Source organism: Lepus europaeus, chromosome 3 (genome assembly GCF_033115175.1).
Source record: "Lepus europaeus isolate LE1 chromosome 3, mLepTim1.pri, whole genome shotgun sequence".
Classification (NCBI taxonomy): domain Eukaryota; kingdom Metazoa; phylum Chordata; class Mammalia; order Lagomorpha; family Leporidae; genus Lepus; species Lepus europaeus.
In genome coordinates, this window is record NC_084829.1 from 76,677,661 (window position 1) to 76,697,771 (window position 20,111).

General features: G+C 43.2%; 1 protein-coding gene across 1 annotated transcript in view; it reads left to right on the top strand.

Moving 5' to 3' along the window:
* The first annotated feature begins 4,935 nt into the window (after nucleotides 1-4,935).
* SH3BGRL2 (SH3 domain binding glutamate rich protein like 2) overlaps nucleotides 4,936-20,111 on the top strand; it is a 92,085-nt gene continuing 76,909 nt past the window's right edge. The window contains exons 1-3 of the mRNA XM_062187227.1: nucleotides 4,936-5,121; nucleotides 5,567-5,684; nucleotides 7,429-7,499. Of these exons, the coding sequence (XP_062043211.1) occupies nucleotides 4,936-5,121; nucleotides 5,567-5,684; nucleotides 7,429-7,499 (375 nt within the window). The remainder of the gene's footprint in view (nucleotides 5,122-5,566; nucleotides 5,685-7,428; nucleotides 7,500-20,111) is intronic.

Here is a 20,111-nt window from a genome sequence, read left to right on the forward strand (position 1 = left end):
TTCCTAGGAGTTGTTACTAACAACACCTGAACCAATATGTACAAGGAATATCCATTCAGTACTTCTGGTTCTTCTAGTCTCTCAATTGCTATCTGATTGTTCAAGTATGAGAGTCTTAATCTCCATGGTCTAGATACAGTGTTAGTTTCCTGTAGACAGAAAACAAGTTTAACCCATTGTGTTGGCAGAAGGGCTTGGCACGTGGCAGTTGTTCCTGTTCTGACTTAACAGGATCCAGAGCTTCCTCCTTCACAAAGATCACGATTTGAACTGAGAGCAGTAACATGGGGGATTGTGACAACAGTTTTATAAAGAGTCCTAGAATGCCTGAGCAGTTATTATTCAGGGGGAAAGCTGTGACATAGAAAATCTTGTGTGTGTGTTCCAAAATTCAAACCAGGAGGCTGGCTTCCTATGCTGGCTGTAGCTCAAAACCACCTGGAGTGCTTGTTGAAATTGCAGATTTCCCACCCCCAGCTCTTCCCCAATTCTGATTCATTAGATACAGGTCACAGTTGGAAACTATGCATCTAAGTTGCCCAGGCACTTGTCTCACGTCTGGCAAAGTCTGGGTACACTGCCCCGGGAGAGTGCTGACATGCAGAACCCTATGCTATGAAAGTGGCGAGGCCAGTTCTTCCAAACCCTGCAGAACTGCTGGGGAGGCTGAGGGCATAACAACCTCTGGCTTTCATACTCTGCTTCGAGTCAGGGCAAGAACCAAGAGGGTGGGGATTCAAGCTGGTCACTGACCCTAACCACTTTCACTGTCGGTGCTAAAGGTGCCTCCTCATTGATAAGCAACACAATTGTCCTTTGTGTGATAAGCTCCTTTTGCATTCATGACATTGGACATTGGTGGGATAGGTACTTGAGGCTGGTATGCTGATAGTCAAAGTGATTAGGTAACATTGACTGTAAAATACAAGTTTTATGAGAGGAAACTATATCTAGAGGAAGGAAGTGGGTACTATTGGAAGTCTCTGTTTACCTACTAAGGGCATGGCTTAGGCACACCCAGACAAGTCTGACTAGGGGAGGAGGAACGGTCAACCCCAATAATGGCTTTTATTCAGGAATGTCCCCTGTCACCTGCTCCAGCCCTGCCCTCTTTCCCCATTGACAGGGTGCTCTCCCACTTAAAAGGTGTCTTTCTTTCATTTCTTGGCTTCTAATGTGTCTGCTCAGCCTTATACATTTCCAGCTCCAAAGCATGGTTTAGTCAACAGAACCATCTGAGTTGGCATAACCCTTTTTCTGATGCAATTACTGACGGCTCATTCAGACTCAGTTGATCCCACAGCCACATTGATCTTTGCAGTCAAATAGCTATATTCTCATCAGCTGTCAGGATTCCAAAGCACTGAATCAGTCACGTCTTGGCCTAGCCACCTTTATCATAATGCCAATCATATTTTCCACGAATGCCACAAATATGCTTGTGGACACAGTTAAAAGTGGCTTGCTAAAAGCTCATCTATTATTTGATTAAAGATGGCAGGCAATTCAAGTCTTATTTCTTATGTATGCCAGCAAATAGAGTTATTGTAGTTCTGTACACGGAAGGCATATTGCCAATATTAAGTTAAAGAATCTTAAAAATACCATTATTCAACTCATTACCATTTTAGAGATATGTGGCCTGAGATAATGCCTGCTTTTCTACACAGTAACTTTACATTTGCCTCTTCAAAGATTACAAGACATTTTGCAAATATTCTTATCTGGAGTAAAGGGAGGCACAATATTATCATCTTTTTCGATTAATGTGGAAAATTCCAAACAGGCAAATTGGTAGAATTAAATACACATTGGATAAAGGCTTCAAGCACAAGGTTGCTGTTAATCAGCTCTTTGACCTTGAACAGTCACCTAAATCATTGAGCTCAATTTTCTCAGTCATACATGTTTGTCATTCACTGCACATTTCTTGAATTTTGTGCAGTGTTTACAGTTGGAAGAATCTCACAAATGAAGTGCTACAGAAGTTCATGGTTACAGCTTGGAGAGACAGAGAAATGCCCTTGAAGCCGATGGGGCAGCTGTACCAGTGCTGGCCTTGTGTGCTGTGAGGTCTGTTCTTATTTTCATAAATGCTCACAGTAGCTCACAAGTCTTGAACATGAGGAATATGACCCTTTGTTACAGAAATAGATGCTTCTCATTATTCTTATTAACTTTATTAACATAAATCATCCTAGGGTTCAGTGAGGATCAAATCAAAAGGCTTGGACTTCATTTCAAACAAAGCAGAAAGATATTTTTGACATTTAGGTTTAGAATCAAGTTATGGGGCCGGTGCTGTGGCATAGCGGGTAAAGCCGCTGTCTGCAGTGCTGGCATCCCATATGGGCACTGGTTCGAGTCCTGGCTGCTCCGCTTGCTATCCACTCTCTGCTATGTCCTGGAAAAGCAGTGAAAGATGGCCCAAGTGCTTGGGACCCTGCCCATGTGGGATACCCAAAAGAAGCTCCTGGCTCCTGACTTTGGATTGGCGCAGCTCCAGCTGTTGCAGCCAACTAGGGAGTAAAGAAGCGGATGGAAGACTTCTCTCTCTGTCTCTCTGCCTCTCCTTCTCTGTGTGTAACTCTGACTTTCAAATAAATGAATACATCTTTTAAAAAAATGTATTGAGCTAAAACTCACAAAACATAAATTTAAAAAAATGATCAAGTTGTAGCTGAATTCTGATTCTGACTCCTCCTCTCATGCCTTGGCAGGTTGAATATTTTTCTCACTAATGTGATCAGGACTGCGACTTCGACCTCACGGCCTGCTGCACAATCCCTATCCAGATCCAACCTCCTGCACAAAGTCTCACAAGAGAGTTCAGGATCTGAGATAGAAGACTTGGCCATGCATGGCACATAGCAGGCATCCGAGTTGAAGCTGATTCATTTAATTAAGCCTGTATTCCAGTTGTATTAAGCTGTATTCCAGTGACAACTAACTGGAAGTTATCTGAATGGGAGTGGGGAGCAAAATTTCAAACCTAAGTTTCCCCACATGTGAAAAGTAGGACAGTTAGATCAAGCCACCTTGACTATCCCTTTTGGCTCTAAAAAAACCCTATGACTTTATTATTTTATATCCTATCTTAACCTTTGACTTAGATCCACAGCCTGTATGGGGCCCAGAACCCCATGTCCTATTCATAAAAGAGTATGAGGTCACCCCTCTGAGTGTCATTGTCCCCATAAATAAAAGGGGACTATAGCTAGGATTGTTTTGTGGCTTAAATGAAAAAAAGGATGTGAGCTGCTTAGAAACATTCCTGACACATAGAAGTACCCAGCAACTGAGAGTTGGGATTCTCTTCTTTATTAAATGACAGCTTTCCCTTTCCCCTTTCAGTTGTTGCAGTATTGCTAATTGGCTTTAAGTCAGCTACAGTGTCTCACAGAATCTCTAATTTGAAAATATTCAGTCCTGGATTCTCATGTTTCACAAATCTAGGTTCCACTAACAACCCAGTTCTTTTTTTTTTTTTTTTAATTTTTGACAGGCAGAGTGGGCAGTGAGAGAGAGAGACAGAGAGAAAGGTCTTCCTTTGCCATTGGTTCACCCTCCAATGGCAGCTCCAGTAGTGCGCTGCGGCCGGCACACCACGCTGATCCGAAGCCAGGAGCCAGGTGCTTCTCCTGGTCTCCCATGGGGTGCAGGGCCCAAGGACCTGGGCCATCCTCTACTGCCCTCCCGGGCCACAGCAAAGAGCTGGCATGGAAGATGGGCAACCAGGACAGAATCCAGCGCCCTGACCAGGACTAGAACCCGGTGTGCTGGCGCCACAGGCGTAGGATTAGCCTATTGAGCCACGGCGCCAGCTACAACCCAGTTCTTACTAGCTGTGTAACCCTGAATAGGTCACTTAACAGAACATCAGTCTCCTCATCTGTAAAACACAGGTCATCATGCCTCTCTTGCTGGCTTTCTGTAAGGATTAATTGCCTGTAAAAGAACCCGGCATAGGGGCAGGTGCTTGGAGCAATGGGTAAGGCACCACTTTCAAGGCCTGCATACCATATCAGAGTGTCTGGCTTCAAGTGCTGGCTTAATTTTTGATTCTAGCTTCCTGATACTGCGCACCCTGGAAGGAAGCACGTTATGCCTCAAGTACTCGGGTTCCTGTCTCTTACATGGGAAACCCGGGTTGAGTTTATGGCTCCTGGCTTTGGTGTAGCCCAGACCCGGTTGTTGTGGGCATTTGGGGAGTGAACCAGCAGATGGATGATCTCTTCTCTCTCTCTCTCTCTCCATCTTTTTCTCTCTCTGCTTTTCACATAAATAAAAATTAAAAAACAAAATAAGCTGGTATAGGCACAGTTCACCAACATAACAGCAATAATGTTACACAGAGAGGACCCTGGGTTTTACAACTTCACCATCCATGGGAGAAAACAAGCAAGTATGGTCTATTAAATTCTATTCTCCCCAGTCGTGGCCTATCATGATTTCACCAGGATTGCCTGTGCTTCTACTCCCCTCATGCTTCCTTTATGGAGGAATTTTCAGATTATTATCTGGAATATGATAATAAGTAGGTAAGCAGATTTAATCAGATTCTAAATGTAGAAAAATTGCTACACCATACTCCCCTGCTATGATACTGCTGCAAAACAAACATGGAGCTTCTATGCAATGCAGATCAGTGAGTAATACAAAAACCATTTGGGTTTGACTTGGAAATGAAGCTTGGGATATTTGGGCAACAAATTTGCTCTCTAATTAAGTTCTGTCCGGGATAGAATCAATTCCCATTTCCTGAGCCCACATCAACTGAAAGCAGGAAGAGACAGCGCAAAAACCTATTGGCTTGAGAACCCACTCTGCCCAGCATTTAGTATTTGCTATAAATATCCTTCAACAATCCACCAAACGCGTAGAACCAGAATTGTCTACTCATTTCATGGGAAATATGTGAAGAATGTTAGTTCTATGAATTCTGCAGGTGCTGGCCAAGCCTATTCCCATGCATCTGAGTCTTTCCTGGCTGCATACAGATCTCAGAGCAGCCCTGGGGAACACTGGACCACTGACCCTGGTGCCTGCGTTGTGGGTGGCGTGGGGCTCAGGTTCCCCTCTGTGGAAGGCTGGTCTTGGTGGCACTTCCATTACCTGAGGGTGAGTGTGGAGATAACTCTCTGCAGGACTGGCTAACCCCAGAGGTGAGCAACACTCTATTTAGAGCACAGCTAATGAAAGACACAACCAAGCTGTCCTTTTAGGATCAGGAATGAGAAGAATCTGCAGCTCAACAGGAGGACAATTTGATGGGCATCTCTTGTCAGTATTATTCTAGGATCAAAACTCACATCAAAATCCAACTCCTCAAAGGTCGAGGAAGGCCTTTGTGCCTAACATGCCTGCAATAGTCTGGTCATGACTGAGTGAAGAAAGCTGTATTCATGGACTCACGTGAAGACTTTGTCCTGTGGCTGATGCTGTATTCTATTCCATTGTTTCTCTGGCCATTTCAGGGAAATGATGTAGAGAAGGAGTTAAACTCTTCTGGAGAGCGAGTGTTTGTCCTCTGGAGATAAGGCTTTTGTGTAAACTCTATGAACAGTGTTTGTGTGAACCTTGGAACCCTCAGCTCTCAGAGACTTCTACTTCGTTTACTTCTGAGAGCAACCAGACGGGACCTGATCCTTTAAGTGCCACTGCTATCCCTTGGCTGATGGAAGGTGAGTTTGAGGCCTTCAGCGACAGGAAGCAGGGCCACTGTCATTTGAGCTCCGAGCCACAGTCCCAGAGCTGGGAGGCAGGGAACTAAGAGGAGGCACATCTGCTGACCCCAGGGTTGAGAGGATACTCTGCTGAGCAATGCGGCTGCAGGGTAGTCAGACTGTGTTGCTTTTCTCCACGTTCTCTCTTCCCTCCCTCTGCCCACTTCTCACCATGCTTGCTTCACTCCTCGGGGGAGCTACAGGTGAGGCTGAGGCAGAAGAGTGTGTAGGCCCTGCTGAGTTTTGTTTCCCAAAAGCCAAACCCACAATAGGGTGGGATGTGCAGAAGAGGCCGAGACCTGGGGCTTGTGAAGGGAGAGCAGGCCTCCTTCTGGATTAAAAAGATTTCCCTAGGCGTCTACCCGGAAGAAGAAAGCGCACCAGGAGCCCCTGCTGGAAGGACTCTCATCCTCAGAGGGACGGCTGGGTCCGGCCTTGAGAGCCCAGTGTGGGTGACAGCCATGCAGGAGACCCAGAATCACCAGCCTGCTCCGTGGTGGGGCTGACACAGTATTATGGACTGAGTGTTTACGTACTCCCCAAATTCTTCTGTGGATGCCCTGACCTCAGTTGAATGGCATTAGGACAGGGGGCCTTTGCAAGGCAATTAGATTCAGATTATGTCATGAGGGTGACAGCTCCATGATGAGATTAGTGACCTGCTAGGAAAAAAACAGACAGGAGAGCTCCCTCTCCACCCGCAGGCATGCACAGAGGAAAGACATGGATGTACATGGGGAGAAGGCAGCCTGCTACAATGCAGGAGATGGCCCTCACCTGCACAAGATCTCAAAGTACCTTGACCTTGGCTTTACCAACTTGCAGAATGGTGAGAAATAGGTGTTGTTTAAGCCAGCTGATCTGTGCTACTATGTCATGGCAGCCCAAGCACACTAAGATACATGGGGAATATGTCAAAGGTCACTATTTGGATAACTTTTTTATGTATAATTTTAAAAATTTTATTTAAGGTATACAAATCTCATATACTTCACATATACAGATTTAGGAACATAGTGATACTTCCCACCATACCCTCCCTCATGCCCATGCTCCAGCCCTTCTTCCTTCTTCCTCTTCTCTCTCCTACTCCCACTCTTATTTTTACAAACATCTACTTTCAGTTTATTTAATTCTTATAAGGTTAACCCTACACTAAGTAAAGAGTTCAACAAATAGTGTGAAGAAAAAAACATTGTTCCTCAACAGAAGAATCTCAAAATGTCCATCTCACTCGACTACATTACATTATTACATCTATTAGTTACTCTAGATCAGGGAAAACATATTATTTCTGTCTTTTGGGGGCTGGCTTATTTCACTAAGTATAATTGTTTTCAGTTGCATCCACCTTGTTGCAAAAGACAGGATTTCAATTTTTTCATAGCTGAGTAGTACTCTGTAGTGTGTACTACTCAGCTATGAAAAAATTGTGTATATATATATACACACATAATTTCTTTATCCAGTCAACAGTTGATGGAAATCTAAGTTGATTCCATGTCTTAGTTATTGTGAAGTGAGCTGCAATGAACATGGGGGTACAAATAACTTTCATATGCTGATTTCTTTCAGTTTGGGTAAATTCCAGGAGTGGGATGGCTGGGTCATATGGTAGGTCTATATCCAGATTTCTGAGAGATTACCATGCTGTCTTTATTTGGGGAACTTTTTATCACTTTCAGCTCTCCATCCTCCCCAGACTCTGATGCAGCCCTAGAAGGGGGGAGGAGGGCCACAACGCAGAGTAAATCGAAGCCCATGGCTACTCAGGTAAGAGTTTGAAGACTACATTGATGAAAAGATTATGGGAATAAAACTATATTTCTTGCATTAATGGATAAAGTTATGTAAAAAGGAATATGAAATCTTTTGTTTTCAAATCATCCAGAACTTAAGTTCTGATAGATGCACAATTTTCACATATAAGAAGTAGTAATAGGGGCCTGCACTGTGGCATAGCAGGTAAACCTGTCACCTGCAGTGTCAGCATCCCATATGGGTACTGGTTTAAGTCCTGGCTGCTCCACTTCTGATCCAGCTCCATGCTAATGGCCTGAGAAAGCAGTGGAAAATGGCCCAAATGCTTGGGCCCCTGCACCTGCATGGGGGACCCAGATAAAGCTCTTTGCTCCTGTCTCCAGTTTGGCCCAGCTCCCGCCATTGTGGATTTTTGGGGAGTGAACCAGCAGATGGAAGACCTCTTTCTCTGTCTCTCCCTCTCTGCCTTTAGAAGACATAAGTAAATCTTTAAAAAAAGAAAAAAAAAAAAAAGAAAAGAAAATATAGGGACCAGCACTGTGGTATAGCGGGTAAAGCCACTGCCTGCAATGCTGGCATCCCATATGGGCATTGGTTCAAGTCCCAGCCACTCCACTTCCCATTCAGCTCTCTGCTGTGGCCTGGGAAAGCAGTAGAGGATGGCCTAGGTCCTTGGGTCCCTGCACCCACGTGGGAGACCCAGAAGACACTCCTGGCTCCTGCCTTTGGATCAGCACAGCTCCATCCATTGCAGCCATCTGGGGAGTGAACCAGCGGATGGAAGATCTCTCTCTGCCTCTACTTATTTCTGTAACTCTGACTTTTGAAAAAAATAAATAAATCTTTAAAAAAAAATTTTATATGACCCCTTCCCTCCAAACACACACATTTTGTGTTATACATATATGTATATATTCTATTTCATATTGTTACTTGTTATTTTTTCTGTTTCAAATTTAAACGTTTATTTTGAACCATTAAATTGGTTTATTGACCTAAAAATGGGTCATGACTTCAAGTTTAAAAAACAATGCCCTGGCCTGAAGTGCCAGCATCTTATATGGGCACCGGTTCTAGTCCCAGCTGCTCTTCTTCTGATCCAGCTCTCTGCTTTGGTCTGGGAAAGCAGTGGAAGATGGCCCAAGTCCTTGGGCCCTTGCACCTGTGTGGAAGACCCGGGAGACACTCCTGGCTCCTGGCTTTGGAACGACCCAGCTCTGGCCTTTGTGGCCGTTTGGGGAGTGAACCAGCAGATGGAAGACCTCTCTCTCTGTCTCTACCTCTCTCTGTAATTCTGTCTTTCAAATAAATAAAATAAATTTGTAAAAAAATACCACTGAAGAAATTATTATCCAACTTTTCCACATCACATTAGAAAAAGTCAAAGCTGGCCGGCACCGCGGCTCACTAGGCTAATCCTCCACCTGAGGCACGGGCAACCCGGGTTCCAGTCCTGGTTGGGGCGCCGGATTCTGTCCCGGTTGTTCCTCTTCCAGTCCTGCTCTCTGCTGTGGCCAGGGAAGGCAGTGGAGGATGGCCCAAGTGCTTGGGTCCTGCACCTGCATGGGAGACCAGGAGGAAGTACCTGGCTCCTGGCTTCGGATCAGCGTAGCGCTGGCTGTAACGGCCATTTGGGGGGTGAACCAACAGAAGGAAGAACTTTCTCTCTCTCTTTTTCTCTCTCACTGTCTAACTCTGCCTGTCAAAAAATAAAAAAATAAAAAATAAAAAGTCAAAGCTCAGAAAGACAAATCAACTTGTCCAAGATCACACAGAAAACAGAGAAATTAATTACAGAACAAGGCATTGAACTCAGTCCAGTCACTAACTCTTCAACCCTCATGACATAATTTAACTGTTGGATTCACTGATAAACCACTAGATGATATTTTGAAATAGCGTCTATAGGGTTTGAAATCCAGGGAAGAATTTCAAATAGGCCGCTGACCCAATTTATGCTTTCAACTGTTTGGTGGCTACAGCACAGAGGATGTAGTGAGGGTACAGGGTAGGGGAGAGGCCATCTCTCCTCTTACCAGTGTCATAGCTTCTCTCCTCCTTTACACCGTGTTCCAACCTTGGTCACACTGCCATCTGATGCAAGGATCTCATGCCTTGACTTTCTGTCTTCCCAGGACATCCTTCACTTCCTGATACAGTCCCATTTGGGTAATCCCCTTAACATCAGGATTAGAGGTCTGTGATCCCCTCGACTGTGACAACTTTATTCTCCTTTTATCACCTGAAGCAAGGCCATGCCCTAGACCACACCTGAAACTGTGCTCAGGTCTTATCCCATGGAATTGCTCATGTTCAGCTCACTTCTCCCCCAACTCTTGCCAAGTGTTATTTACTGCTACCATGTGCCAGAAAATGGATCAGGAGGGGCTGACGCTGAGGCGTAGAAGGTAAAGCCACTACCTGCCGCACTAGCATCCCATACAGGCACCAGTTCATGTCCTGGTGCTCCACTTCCTATCCAGCTCCCTGTTAATGCACCTGGGAAAGAAGTAGAGGATGGCCCAAGTGCTTGAGCCCCTGTACCCACATGATAGACTCAGAAAAAGCCCCTGGCTCCTGATTTCGGCATGGCTCAGCCCTGGCTGTTGGGGCCATCTGGGGAGTGAACCGGAGATGGAAGATCTCTCTCTTTCTCTCTCTCTCTCTTTCTCTCCCTCTGCCTCCCTGTAACTCTTCCTTTCAAATAAATAAATCTTTTTTAAAAAGGAAAATGTATCAGGGATATATAAGTTATATAATATACTGTCCTTATGCTCAGAAAGATCCAAGTTATGGGTAGACAGGCAAGAATTACAATCCAGAGTGTTATGTGCTATGCTGTGGCTGATGGCACTAACAGTACCAATAGTTAGCATCTATTTGGTGCTATGACCAGACACTCTTCTTAATGCTTTATGAGTATAAACTCAGTTCTCTTAATAAGTCAAGATGACTCAGCTGGTAGGGATAGGAGTCAGGATTTGCTGCCAAACAATCTGGCTCCAGAAACTGTAACCACTAATAACCACTGCGCTTATCGTCAGTCAGGGAAAGACCCATGTTGCTGTGAGCCCATCAAAGGGCCTCTCCTGGGAGGATGTGCTGGAAGACGTGACCCCTGACATGAGTCTTCAAAGGTAATACGGATTTAGGCAGTTGGAGATGGTGGTGGAAGGGAGGTGACTCAGGTAAAAAGAGTGAAGAGTGGGAGATGAAAAGTGGTAGAGAGCATTATGGGCAGCAAGTGGTTTAGCCTAGCCGCAGTGGAGAAGGCATAGGCAGGAAGGTGAGATGAGGTGGGCAAAATACGCTATGGCACATAAAGTTTGGCCTCAAAAAGTTTTGCTGTTGGATTATCATTAAAATGGCATTCTTGATAGTTTTCTTCATTTCCATCTCTAACAAATGAGAGGTTTTCCTTGTTTTTTTTTTTTTCAATCCATGTAACATTTATTCGTTTCATTTATTCAGTATTTACACTCAGCCTTACACAACCACCTTTGTTTACCATATCCTCTGTCGGATTTTGAGCACAACAGAGCTTTGCATATAGTGGATACTCATTTACTTACTTACCTAACTAGTTCCAGGAAGAATTCAGGGGCAATGACAAGTATGCACCTGGCAAGTTGTATACAAAAGCCTCTGATTCAAACTGAGACAAATCCCGAGTCAGGACTGTTGGTGGAGGTGAGGTATGTGTTCTGCGGGTCAAGGGAGTCAGTGGCCAAAGGAGAGGAAAGGGGTCATTTTTGGAAGGACTTAAAAGAGTGACCCTCTGACAACCCAGGATATACAGCATCCAGGTGCTGGAGAACTGAAAACCATGTTCTGTTTTGGTGGGACTCTGGGGGCACAAACAGAAAGAATCGTGGGGGTGTCCCATGGTGGTCTGGTGGTTTCCTCTCTGAGAGAGAGTTCTACTCTAGTTAAGCACTTCTGGGTCCCCTCTCAGGGCCCAAAACGAAGATTGCTTGCACCAGGAACTAACACAGGCACTAGGCAGAGGCAGACAGAAGAGCCATTGTTAACATCTGCAATGAACAATGCCCTTGACATCAGCACTCACAGCCTCTTGGACTGGCCGGGAGCCATCCCACTGCTTGGCCAGCCATAAGCCCATGATTGCTTTAGGTTTGGAAACCCGCAGTGGGCAAGCAGCTCAAACGGAGCTTGGGTTTCAGCTAATCATCAAACTGGGCTGCAGCATGCTGGAAGTTAACACTGCGACGGTACTTCCCAGCTGATGGGGTCTGAAAAATATCACTTAAAGTCCAGTTGGGCCATCATCACAACGGACCTCTGTGGAGCCACTTCTGTGCAGGGCAACTCTATAGTTGGGTGCATCTTACTGTTTCATAAGTACAGGCTTTGGAGTGAGACCCAGATACAGATGTGTCTCTGCACCTTACTGGATAAATCACTTACTAGATAAATCTCTGTAAGCCCTCGAATTCACATCTGTCAAAGGGGAATATTCCTCCAAGAGCTGCTACAAGGATTAAGTGTGACCACACCTGAAAGGTACCTAATGTAATGCCTAATGTACATGAAATACTAACAAATTAGTGTGTGTGTGTTTTTTATTTAATAGCCTCTGGCTCTTCCTGTATGTGAGTTGTGGCACATGATAAACTATATCTGCCTAAATGTCATATGATTTCTGGATTTATGTTTTTCCCAATATTTTAATGCTTGTTTTTTAAAGATATGTTTTTCAATTAGCCCTTTTATCAAGAGTTGTATTTTGTAATGATGCAGGCAGAAGCCACCTTCGTCTGTCATGTTTGGGAGAAAGCGGGGCCCTGAACAGCTGTGAGTGGCGTCTCCTCTGCTGAAAGGCACCGCAGGGTTCACATCAAATGGCAGGGCTAGGACAGTCACACAGAGAGGCAGGAGCGGCTGGCCCTAGGATCCTGCTGAACGCACTTCTCACGCATGCGCAAGTGAGAAGGCTGTGGTAAAGGGCCTTTGCAGGAGAAGAGAAGCAGAAAAATGAAGAGATGGGTGGTGAGGATCGGGAGCAGGAGTCATAAGAATCCACACTACTGACACTCTTGGCTGATTCAGGCGGTTCGTTCACATTTCTCTCACTCCATCCTAATGACTGTGTCAGAGATGGTTTGTTATCTCGATGAATCAGGGATACGTCTCAGCAAGGTTAACTGACTTGTCCACGATCACACAGGCAGGGTGTGCATCCAAATCCTGATTCTTGAGCTCATTCTCCTACCAGGAGGAGCAACTACGTCTAAAGGGACCTTCCTCAGTCTTCGTGTTCGTACACCAAACCTCGTGTCCCTTACAGTTACACTCGGGTTAGACGAGGCGATCTGCACAGCCCCTCTGCCTCTCAGATACTGTGCCTGTCACTGTGGGAAGCTCTGCTCAGATTCAAGGAAGGAAAAGCAGGGAGTAGCTACTTACGAGCTGCCACATATTATCACATATGAGTTTATTCCTGTATGAATTCCCACCCAACTGATCCTGAAAAATATCACTTTGATTCAACAGCGATTAACATTTTGCCATGTCTGATTTTTCCCTACCTATCTCCCCTCCTCCCTCCTTCCGTCCTTTCCTTCCTTCCTTCTCCTTTCCTTCCTTTTATCTGATTTAAAAAAATTATTTATTTGGGGACTGCTGTTGTTAGCAGAGAGGTTAAGCATTGCTTGCAATGCTGGCATCCCATATTGGAGTGCCAGTTTCAGCCCCAGCTGCTCCACTTCAGATCCAGTTTCTGGGAAGGCAGCAGATGATGACAGAAGTATCTGGGCCCCTGACACCCACCTGGGAGACCCAGATTGAGTTTCTGGCTCCTGACTTCAGCCCTGGCCCAGCCCCAGCCATTGCAGCCATTTGGGAAGTGAGCCAGCAGCTGTTAGAGATCTCTCTCTCTCTGTACACTGTATCTCTACCCACCCCTCTGCTTTTCAAAAAATAAATAAATCTTCAAAAAATATTTATTTGAAAGAGAGAGAAAGAAACAGAGGCAGACACAGATCTTTTATCTGCTGGTGCACTCCCCAAATGACAAGGGCCAAGACCAGACTAGGCTGAAGCCAGAGCCAGGAACTCAATCCAAGTATTCCATGAGGCTAACAGGGATCCAAATACTTGAGCTATCACCTCTGCCTCCCAGGATGTGCGTTAGCAGGAAACTGGATTGGAAGCTGAACTGGAACTGGAACCCAGGCACTCTGATATGAGATACAGATTACCAAGCAGCATCTTCACCACTATGCCAAACACCTGCCCCATCTGAATTTTTGAAATAAAATAATGAAATCTTGAAACTTCACCCTAAATTTGTCATCCTGTATCTTCTAAGAATAAAGACATCTTACATAGTCATAATACATTTTCATGCCTAAGAAAATTAACAACAGTTCTCTTTTGTATTCAAGTTTAATATCCTATCCAGATTAAAATTTCCTCATTTCCAAAAGCTCATTTACAGCTTTTGTTTTTGTTAATCAAGATCAGTCAAGTTTCACTCACTCTATTTGGTTGAGGAAGTTAGGCAAGAATTGTTCCTCAAGCATTGATTCATTTGTGTTGTTTTATGATATTGACTTTTAGAAGAGTCCAGTCCAAAGTTTGTTAGATTAACTAACTCCTATTCCGGGTTTGTCTGCTGCCTTGTAGTATCAGTTAACTCCAAACTCCCCTTCATCCAGTTTATCCTGTAAATTGGAAGCTGAGTCTAAAAGTTGGATTGGAATTAGAATCAATATTTGGCCGGCAAACTCCATAGGTGATTCACTCTTTACAGTGCATCAATTTAGAGGCACATAATGCCAGGTTCTTCAACAACAGTGATGCTAAGGATGGTCACATGACTAAACTGAGGACTCATAGTTGCTTCCATTGCAAAAGTGTGGATTTCCTAGAAAGCAGTGATCAATCTGTAAATAGTATGTTCCACAACAATCTTATATTTAATGGTGTTAGCATCCAATGATATTTGCTTCGTTATGTAAATTACACGATTGTTATAAAATGGTGATTCAATTTTCATTTCTTCATTTATTTGCATACATAAGTCTGTAAAGAAGAGCTTTTTCCTATATATTGAGGATGTATTATAATTTTTTGGTAAGATTTTATTTATTTGAAAGGCAGAGAGAGAGAGAGAGAGAGATCTTTCATCTACTGTTTCACTCTTCAAATGGCCAGATCTGGGTCAGGCCAGGAGCACAGAACTCAATCTAGGTTTCCCATGTGGGTGTCAGGGGCCCAAGGGTTTGAACCATCTTCCACTGCTTCCCCAGGCACATGAGCAGGGAGCTAGGTCCTTAGCAGAGCAACCAGAACTTGACCTGGCACTCTGATATGGGATGTAGATGTCACAGTGTGGAGCCCCCATGACGGAGTCCTGGCAGCTTTGTAAGAGACCACATAAACTCAAGCACACTAGCGTGCTACCTGTCTCTCGCCTTATGATGCCCTGTGCCATCTCAGCACTCTGCCCGAAAGAAGGTCATCATCAAGGCCAATCTAATCCAGTCTTGGTACTGCTCATGATTCCCATCTCTAAACACCCTAATTGGGTTAGGTTTCCACCTTTTCGGTGCCATTATCATAAGACTTTGGGGATTAAATTCTCAGTTCAGAGGGACAGATACTCAAAGCTCAGCAAATGCTTCTCTGCTTTCTGGCACAGGAAAATGGCCAGACTCACTTTGTACTTTCCCTGCCCCACATGCAGAATAAGGCATTTTTCCAAGGAAGCCTGGAACATTCACTGGAGAACAGTATTGAACCATCACAATCCATCTACTCAGGGAGCTCGTTGCCACTGAAGCATTATTGCATCCGAGATCTTTCAGTGGCCAAGGCTAGGACATTTACATAGTTGAGTCATGAATGTATATAATATTGCCAATTCAAATTTAATATTACAGGGTTTTTGTTAATTTTTTAAAATTTTGCATTATATCTATTTTACATAGTAAATTTCAAGTAATAATAACATTACTGTATTTACTTTTTGGCAAGTCTATAATATAGGTAACATAGATTTAAGATAGAAATCCAAGATAATTACTTGGTGCATTTTAGACTTCTCTTTTGTTTGGTATTTTTCTCCCCTTAGAATATATGTCATTAAAGATGAGCAGTAATAAGCAGACCCAAGAAGACAAATATCATGTTTTCTCTGATTTGTGGTAGTTAATATAAAGAGTAAAAAAATTAATGTATGTGAGTGAAATTGACATCTTGTGTTGTGATTATTGGTTATAACCCTTGTCCATATTCCTTTGGAACAGTGGTCTCTCTACTTTTTGTTTGTAGAATTCTTTATTTAAAGGAACGTTAAGCCTGTGATTATATAATAAATTGAAAGTATGTTATTATAAAAAAATTAAAAGAAAAAAGAAAGGAAGGAAGAGGGAAGGAGAAAAATATTATTACAGCGCGCTGGCCGTAGTGGCCATTTGGGGGGTGAACCAACGGAAGGAAGACCTTTCTCTCTGTCACTCTCTCTCTCACTGTCTAACTCTGCCTATCAAAAAAAATTATTATATTCTAAGAGTTACATGGACAAAATACATGAAATCTGTTCTCTTTATATTGATAAATAGAAAAACTAAAAGAGAGAGAGAGAGAGAGAGAGAGAGAGAGAGGAACAGTAAGAGCAGTAGGGGTGGCGTTTGGTGCAGTTAAGATGCTGCTCGTGGTTCTCACGTCCCATACTGCAGAGCCTGTGTTTGAGGGCTGCCTCTGCTTCTGAACATGCTTCCTGCGAATACACGCCCAGGGAGGCAGCAGGTGATGGCTCAAGTACCTGGGTCCTTGCTACCCACGTGGGGACCCAGATTGAGTTCCCGGTTCCTGATTCAGCCTGGCTAAGTTCTGGCTCTTGTAGGCATTTGAAGAGTGAACCAGTGCTTAGAAGATCTCTCTCTCTCTCTCTCTCTCTATATATATATATATATATATATGTATATGTATATGTATATGTATATATGTCCAAGTCTTTGTCTCTCTGCCTTTTAAATAAATGAAAATAAATACAAATTTTTTAACAAAAGAATACCATGTTCCAAACCACTTAAAAGACATATTCTATGTATTTCACTCACGTTATATAGTTACAATAATTTGTTTCAGTTTGATTTCAAATTTAGTTTGCTTTTTTCTTTGTAATTAAATTTTATTTTTGAATAGCTAAAACATGTTTGAAGCATTATGTGGCTCAAACTCAAAACTACCTAAAAAAAGGTAGTAAGAAAAATCAATTATATTTACCCAATACCCACCTGCCCTGTCTTCCGTCTCACTGCCTGATCCTGATAACCAATTATTTTACCCACTTTAGTTTGATATTTTATTATATCTGTGTATATAATTCCCCACACACATCTTATGCAAAAAGTTAGCAAACTATATTCACTGCCTTGTGCCTCATGTTTTCTTCTCTAACAATATTAACAATATATCCTGGAGAACCTATGTGAGTGTATGCATATCTTCCTTCATTCTTTTTTGCCACTGCCTAATTTGCCAGCAATCTTAAGTGGTATTGTTGCTATTGAGTCTCAAAAGAAGCAGTTGAGGGGTAGTCCTGTGGTCTAGCACTTTGGATATCCATGTCCCACCCATATCAGAATACCTGAGTTTGACTTCTGGATCCTGATCCAGCTTCCTACTCATGCAGACTCTTCCCCAGGCTGGGCTCCTGCTAACCCTATGGGGGTCCTGAATTGAGTTCCTGGGTCTTTGCTTAGGCCCCAGCCCAATTCATTGGCCAATTGTGGGCATCTGGGGAGTGAACCAACAGAGGGAAGTGCATCCCCACCTCTTTTCTCTCTCTTTCACGTTCTTTCTGCCTCTCAAATAAAGAAACACAAATTTTGAAAATAAGCAGCTTAGCTTGTATTATCTTATTCATGGTTCTTCCCCCCTTGTCCTAGTAGGCATTTGAGGTTTTGACCTTTGCTAAGGCTTTCCAGATGGGCAGAAGCCAGGAATGCCAGGTGGGGTTGACTCAGGATACAGTGCATCCATTCTGTTTGCCATTCCCAGCCCCAGGCATGCTGAGGTTTCTCCTGTTGAGATGGAAAGCTGGGGAGGGAGCAATGAGAAAAGAAGCGAGGCTCTAATGCATCTTGGTTTTAGCTTCTGCATCTGTCCCCTCTCTAGTAAGCACAAGTGGAAATCATTTCCCTCTTGTGCTAATTTATAGGCAATTCAAGAAAGCGAAAAAGGAACACAGAATTCAGAAGTCCTACCATTTGGTTTTAATAGAAAATAGTATTTTATTGGACAATGAATCTGGGGCCTCCATTTTCTAAAACAAATGTTTCTGAATTCAGAGTAGCTTTAACTATTTGTAACTTCCCTTCATGCAGACTTTTTCCCATGCTCATCTCCAAAAATCATAGCACACACATTTTCTATGTTTTGTTTTCTGCTGTGTTTTGTTCATCTCTCATTATAGTGTTTTTTTTTTTTTTTTTTTTTTTTGGGAGGGAGGAGAAAGATGATATTCTTTTTTTTTTTTTTTTTTGACAATTTACTTTTCAATCTCTGACCTAATCTTTAAAAAAAGTGAATGCACAAATTTGGAAAAATTTAGAGGGTTTTTTTTTTTCCCCCTCTAAATTGATTTCCTTGTGACCTTTAGAAGAGCAATACGGCAAAAAGAAAATAATTCAATGAGGCGTGTTTATCAGACAACTGACATGTATTCGGTTCATGACTATTGCCTGGCTTGTGAGGTACTCCTACTTTAGCACATGCAGAGTAAATTAACCAAGCTCTTAATAGATCACCTATTAGTCTCTGGAGGATAATTGTTTCATAGGAACTGGAAGTCCTGTGTGAGGGGCGGTGTCATGGAGCAAGGACAAAAATCAACCCCTTGCATTCCTTCTCAACCAGTTCATCCGCAGCCCTTCCATTCTTCCCCAACTAACCAGCCTGCAGAGAGGACAGCCCACCAAGTGTGAAAAGCCTGTGGCCTTTGACAAGTGCTCACAACCCCACCTAACGCCCTCCCCCTCGTAACTCTCAGCGGCCTTATGCTATATAAACCTTGACTGTAAGGGAGTTCTTGCTCTCTGCCACGTTTTTGCCTTGTGTGCACGCCAGTAGGGAGCCAGCTCTTGAGTTTATTCTCTGAATTAACTCATTCTGGTTGTGAGTTCGTATCTTGCCTCCTCTTTGTCATGCTCTCCTTTCCTTACATGGCATTCTTTTTGAGCCTTGAAGTCAGAAGCCACCAAGAAGCAACAAACCCAAGGAATAATGTCAGTAGGCTGAGCATGGCAGAATGGAAACAGAGAAGTGACTTGGGCTTTGAGAATGCTACTGGATTGCTTCAAAACACCGGGATTCACCTCCCTGAGCACATCCTACACGAAATCACTAAATGTCACTATTGCTGACAGAAATTTGCTCAGTTTGGCCAAATTTGCAACTGCATGTCTATTAACATGAAAGTGCAAGTGGAGTTTAAAAACAGGAAGCCTGTAATTCTTCGAATGATAGGTTGCTGTTCAGTATTGCAAAATTCCATCTGCCCCAGCACCTCCCACCTTCCAACCTTGACTCCATACACACAGTTGTTACTCTTAGTAGAGGAACAAAGGCAAAAAATGTAGCAAATTACAGAACTATAGGCACTGATAAAATTTTAATGACCTAAATTATTATTATTTATCCTGATTTACAATCTAAAACCAGAACAATATTGATACACGTTGCAAGTAAACTTCAGATCATACTAAAAATACTGCTTTCAAAGACCCATATTTCATTGTCTCCACAGGGTTTCCACACAATCATTCACTTACTGACCCTTGTTTTTACTTCTGTCTAGGTCTTCAATTTGTGCTAAAACTGTTTCACCCCATTCTCAACACAAACTCTCTGAGGAAACTTCATATTTATAGCATCAAGTACAGTGCTTACTGCATAGTGCGAACTTGATAAATGCTAGTGGTATGGAAATAAAAGTGCACAACATCTCTCCTACTGAACAGCTATGAAAATCATAGACCTCTTAGGAATTAGGAGGATATGTTAACACTTTTTCTGATTCTGAGAGTTGAATTTTTAATAGTTATTAAAAATGTAAAGAAATGCAAATTGCTGAAGAAAGGAAGTTGGATAAGTTGCTGAAGGAGAGCAGATGTTTAACAAATAAGGAGTACTTCAAAAAGCGTGGGGGAAGTGGGCATTGTGGTGCAGTGGTTTAAGCTCTCACTTGGAATGCCTGCACCCCATATTAGAAGGCCAGTTTGAGTCCTGGCTGCTTCCTGCCAATCACCAGGGTGGCAGCAGATGATGACTTGGGTTCTGGCCACCCGTGTGGGAGACCCGGATAAAGTTCCTGGCTCCTGACTTCAGCCTGGTCACCCAGCCCCGGCTATCATGGGCATTTGGGGAGTGAACTGGCAGATTTGGAAGAGCTCTCCCTCTCTGTCCGTATCTCTCCAGCACTCTGTCTTTCAAATAAAATCAATCTTTTTAAAAAAGTTTGTAGGGAAAATGAAATTAAAATGCAAGTTTATGTTGAACAAAAATTTTTGAAATTCATGGCTCGTTTTTCATAATAAGCATTTCTGTCAGTTTTTAAAAAGTTTCATTTATTTCTTTATTTTAAAGAGAGAG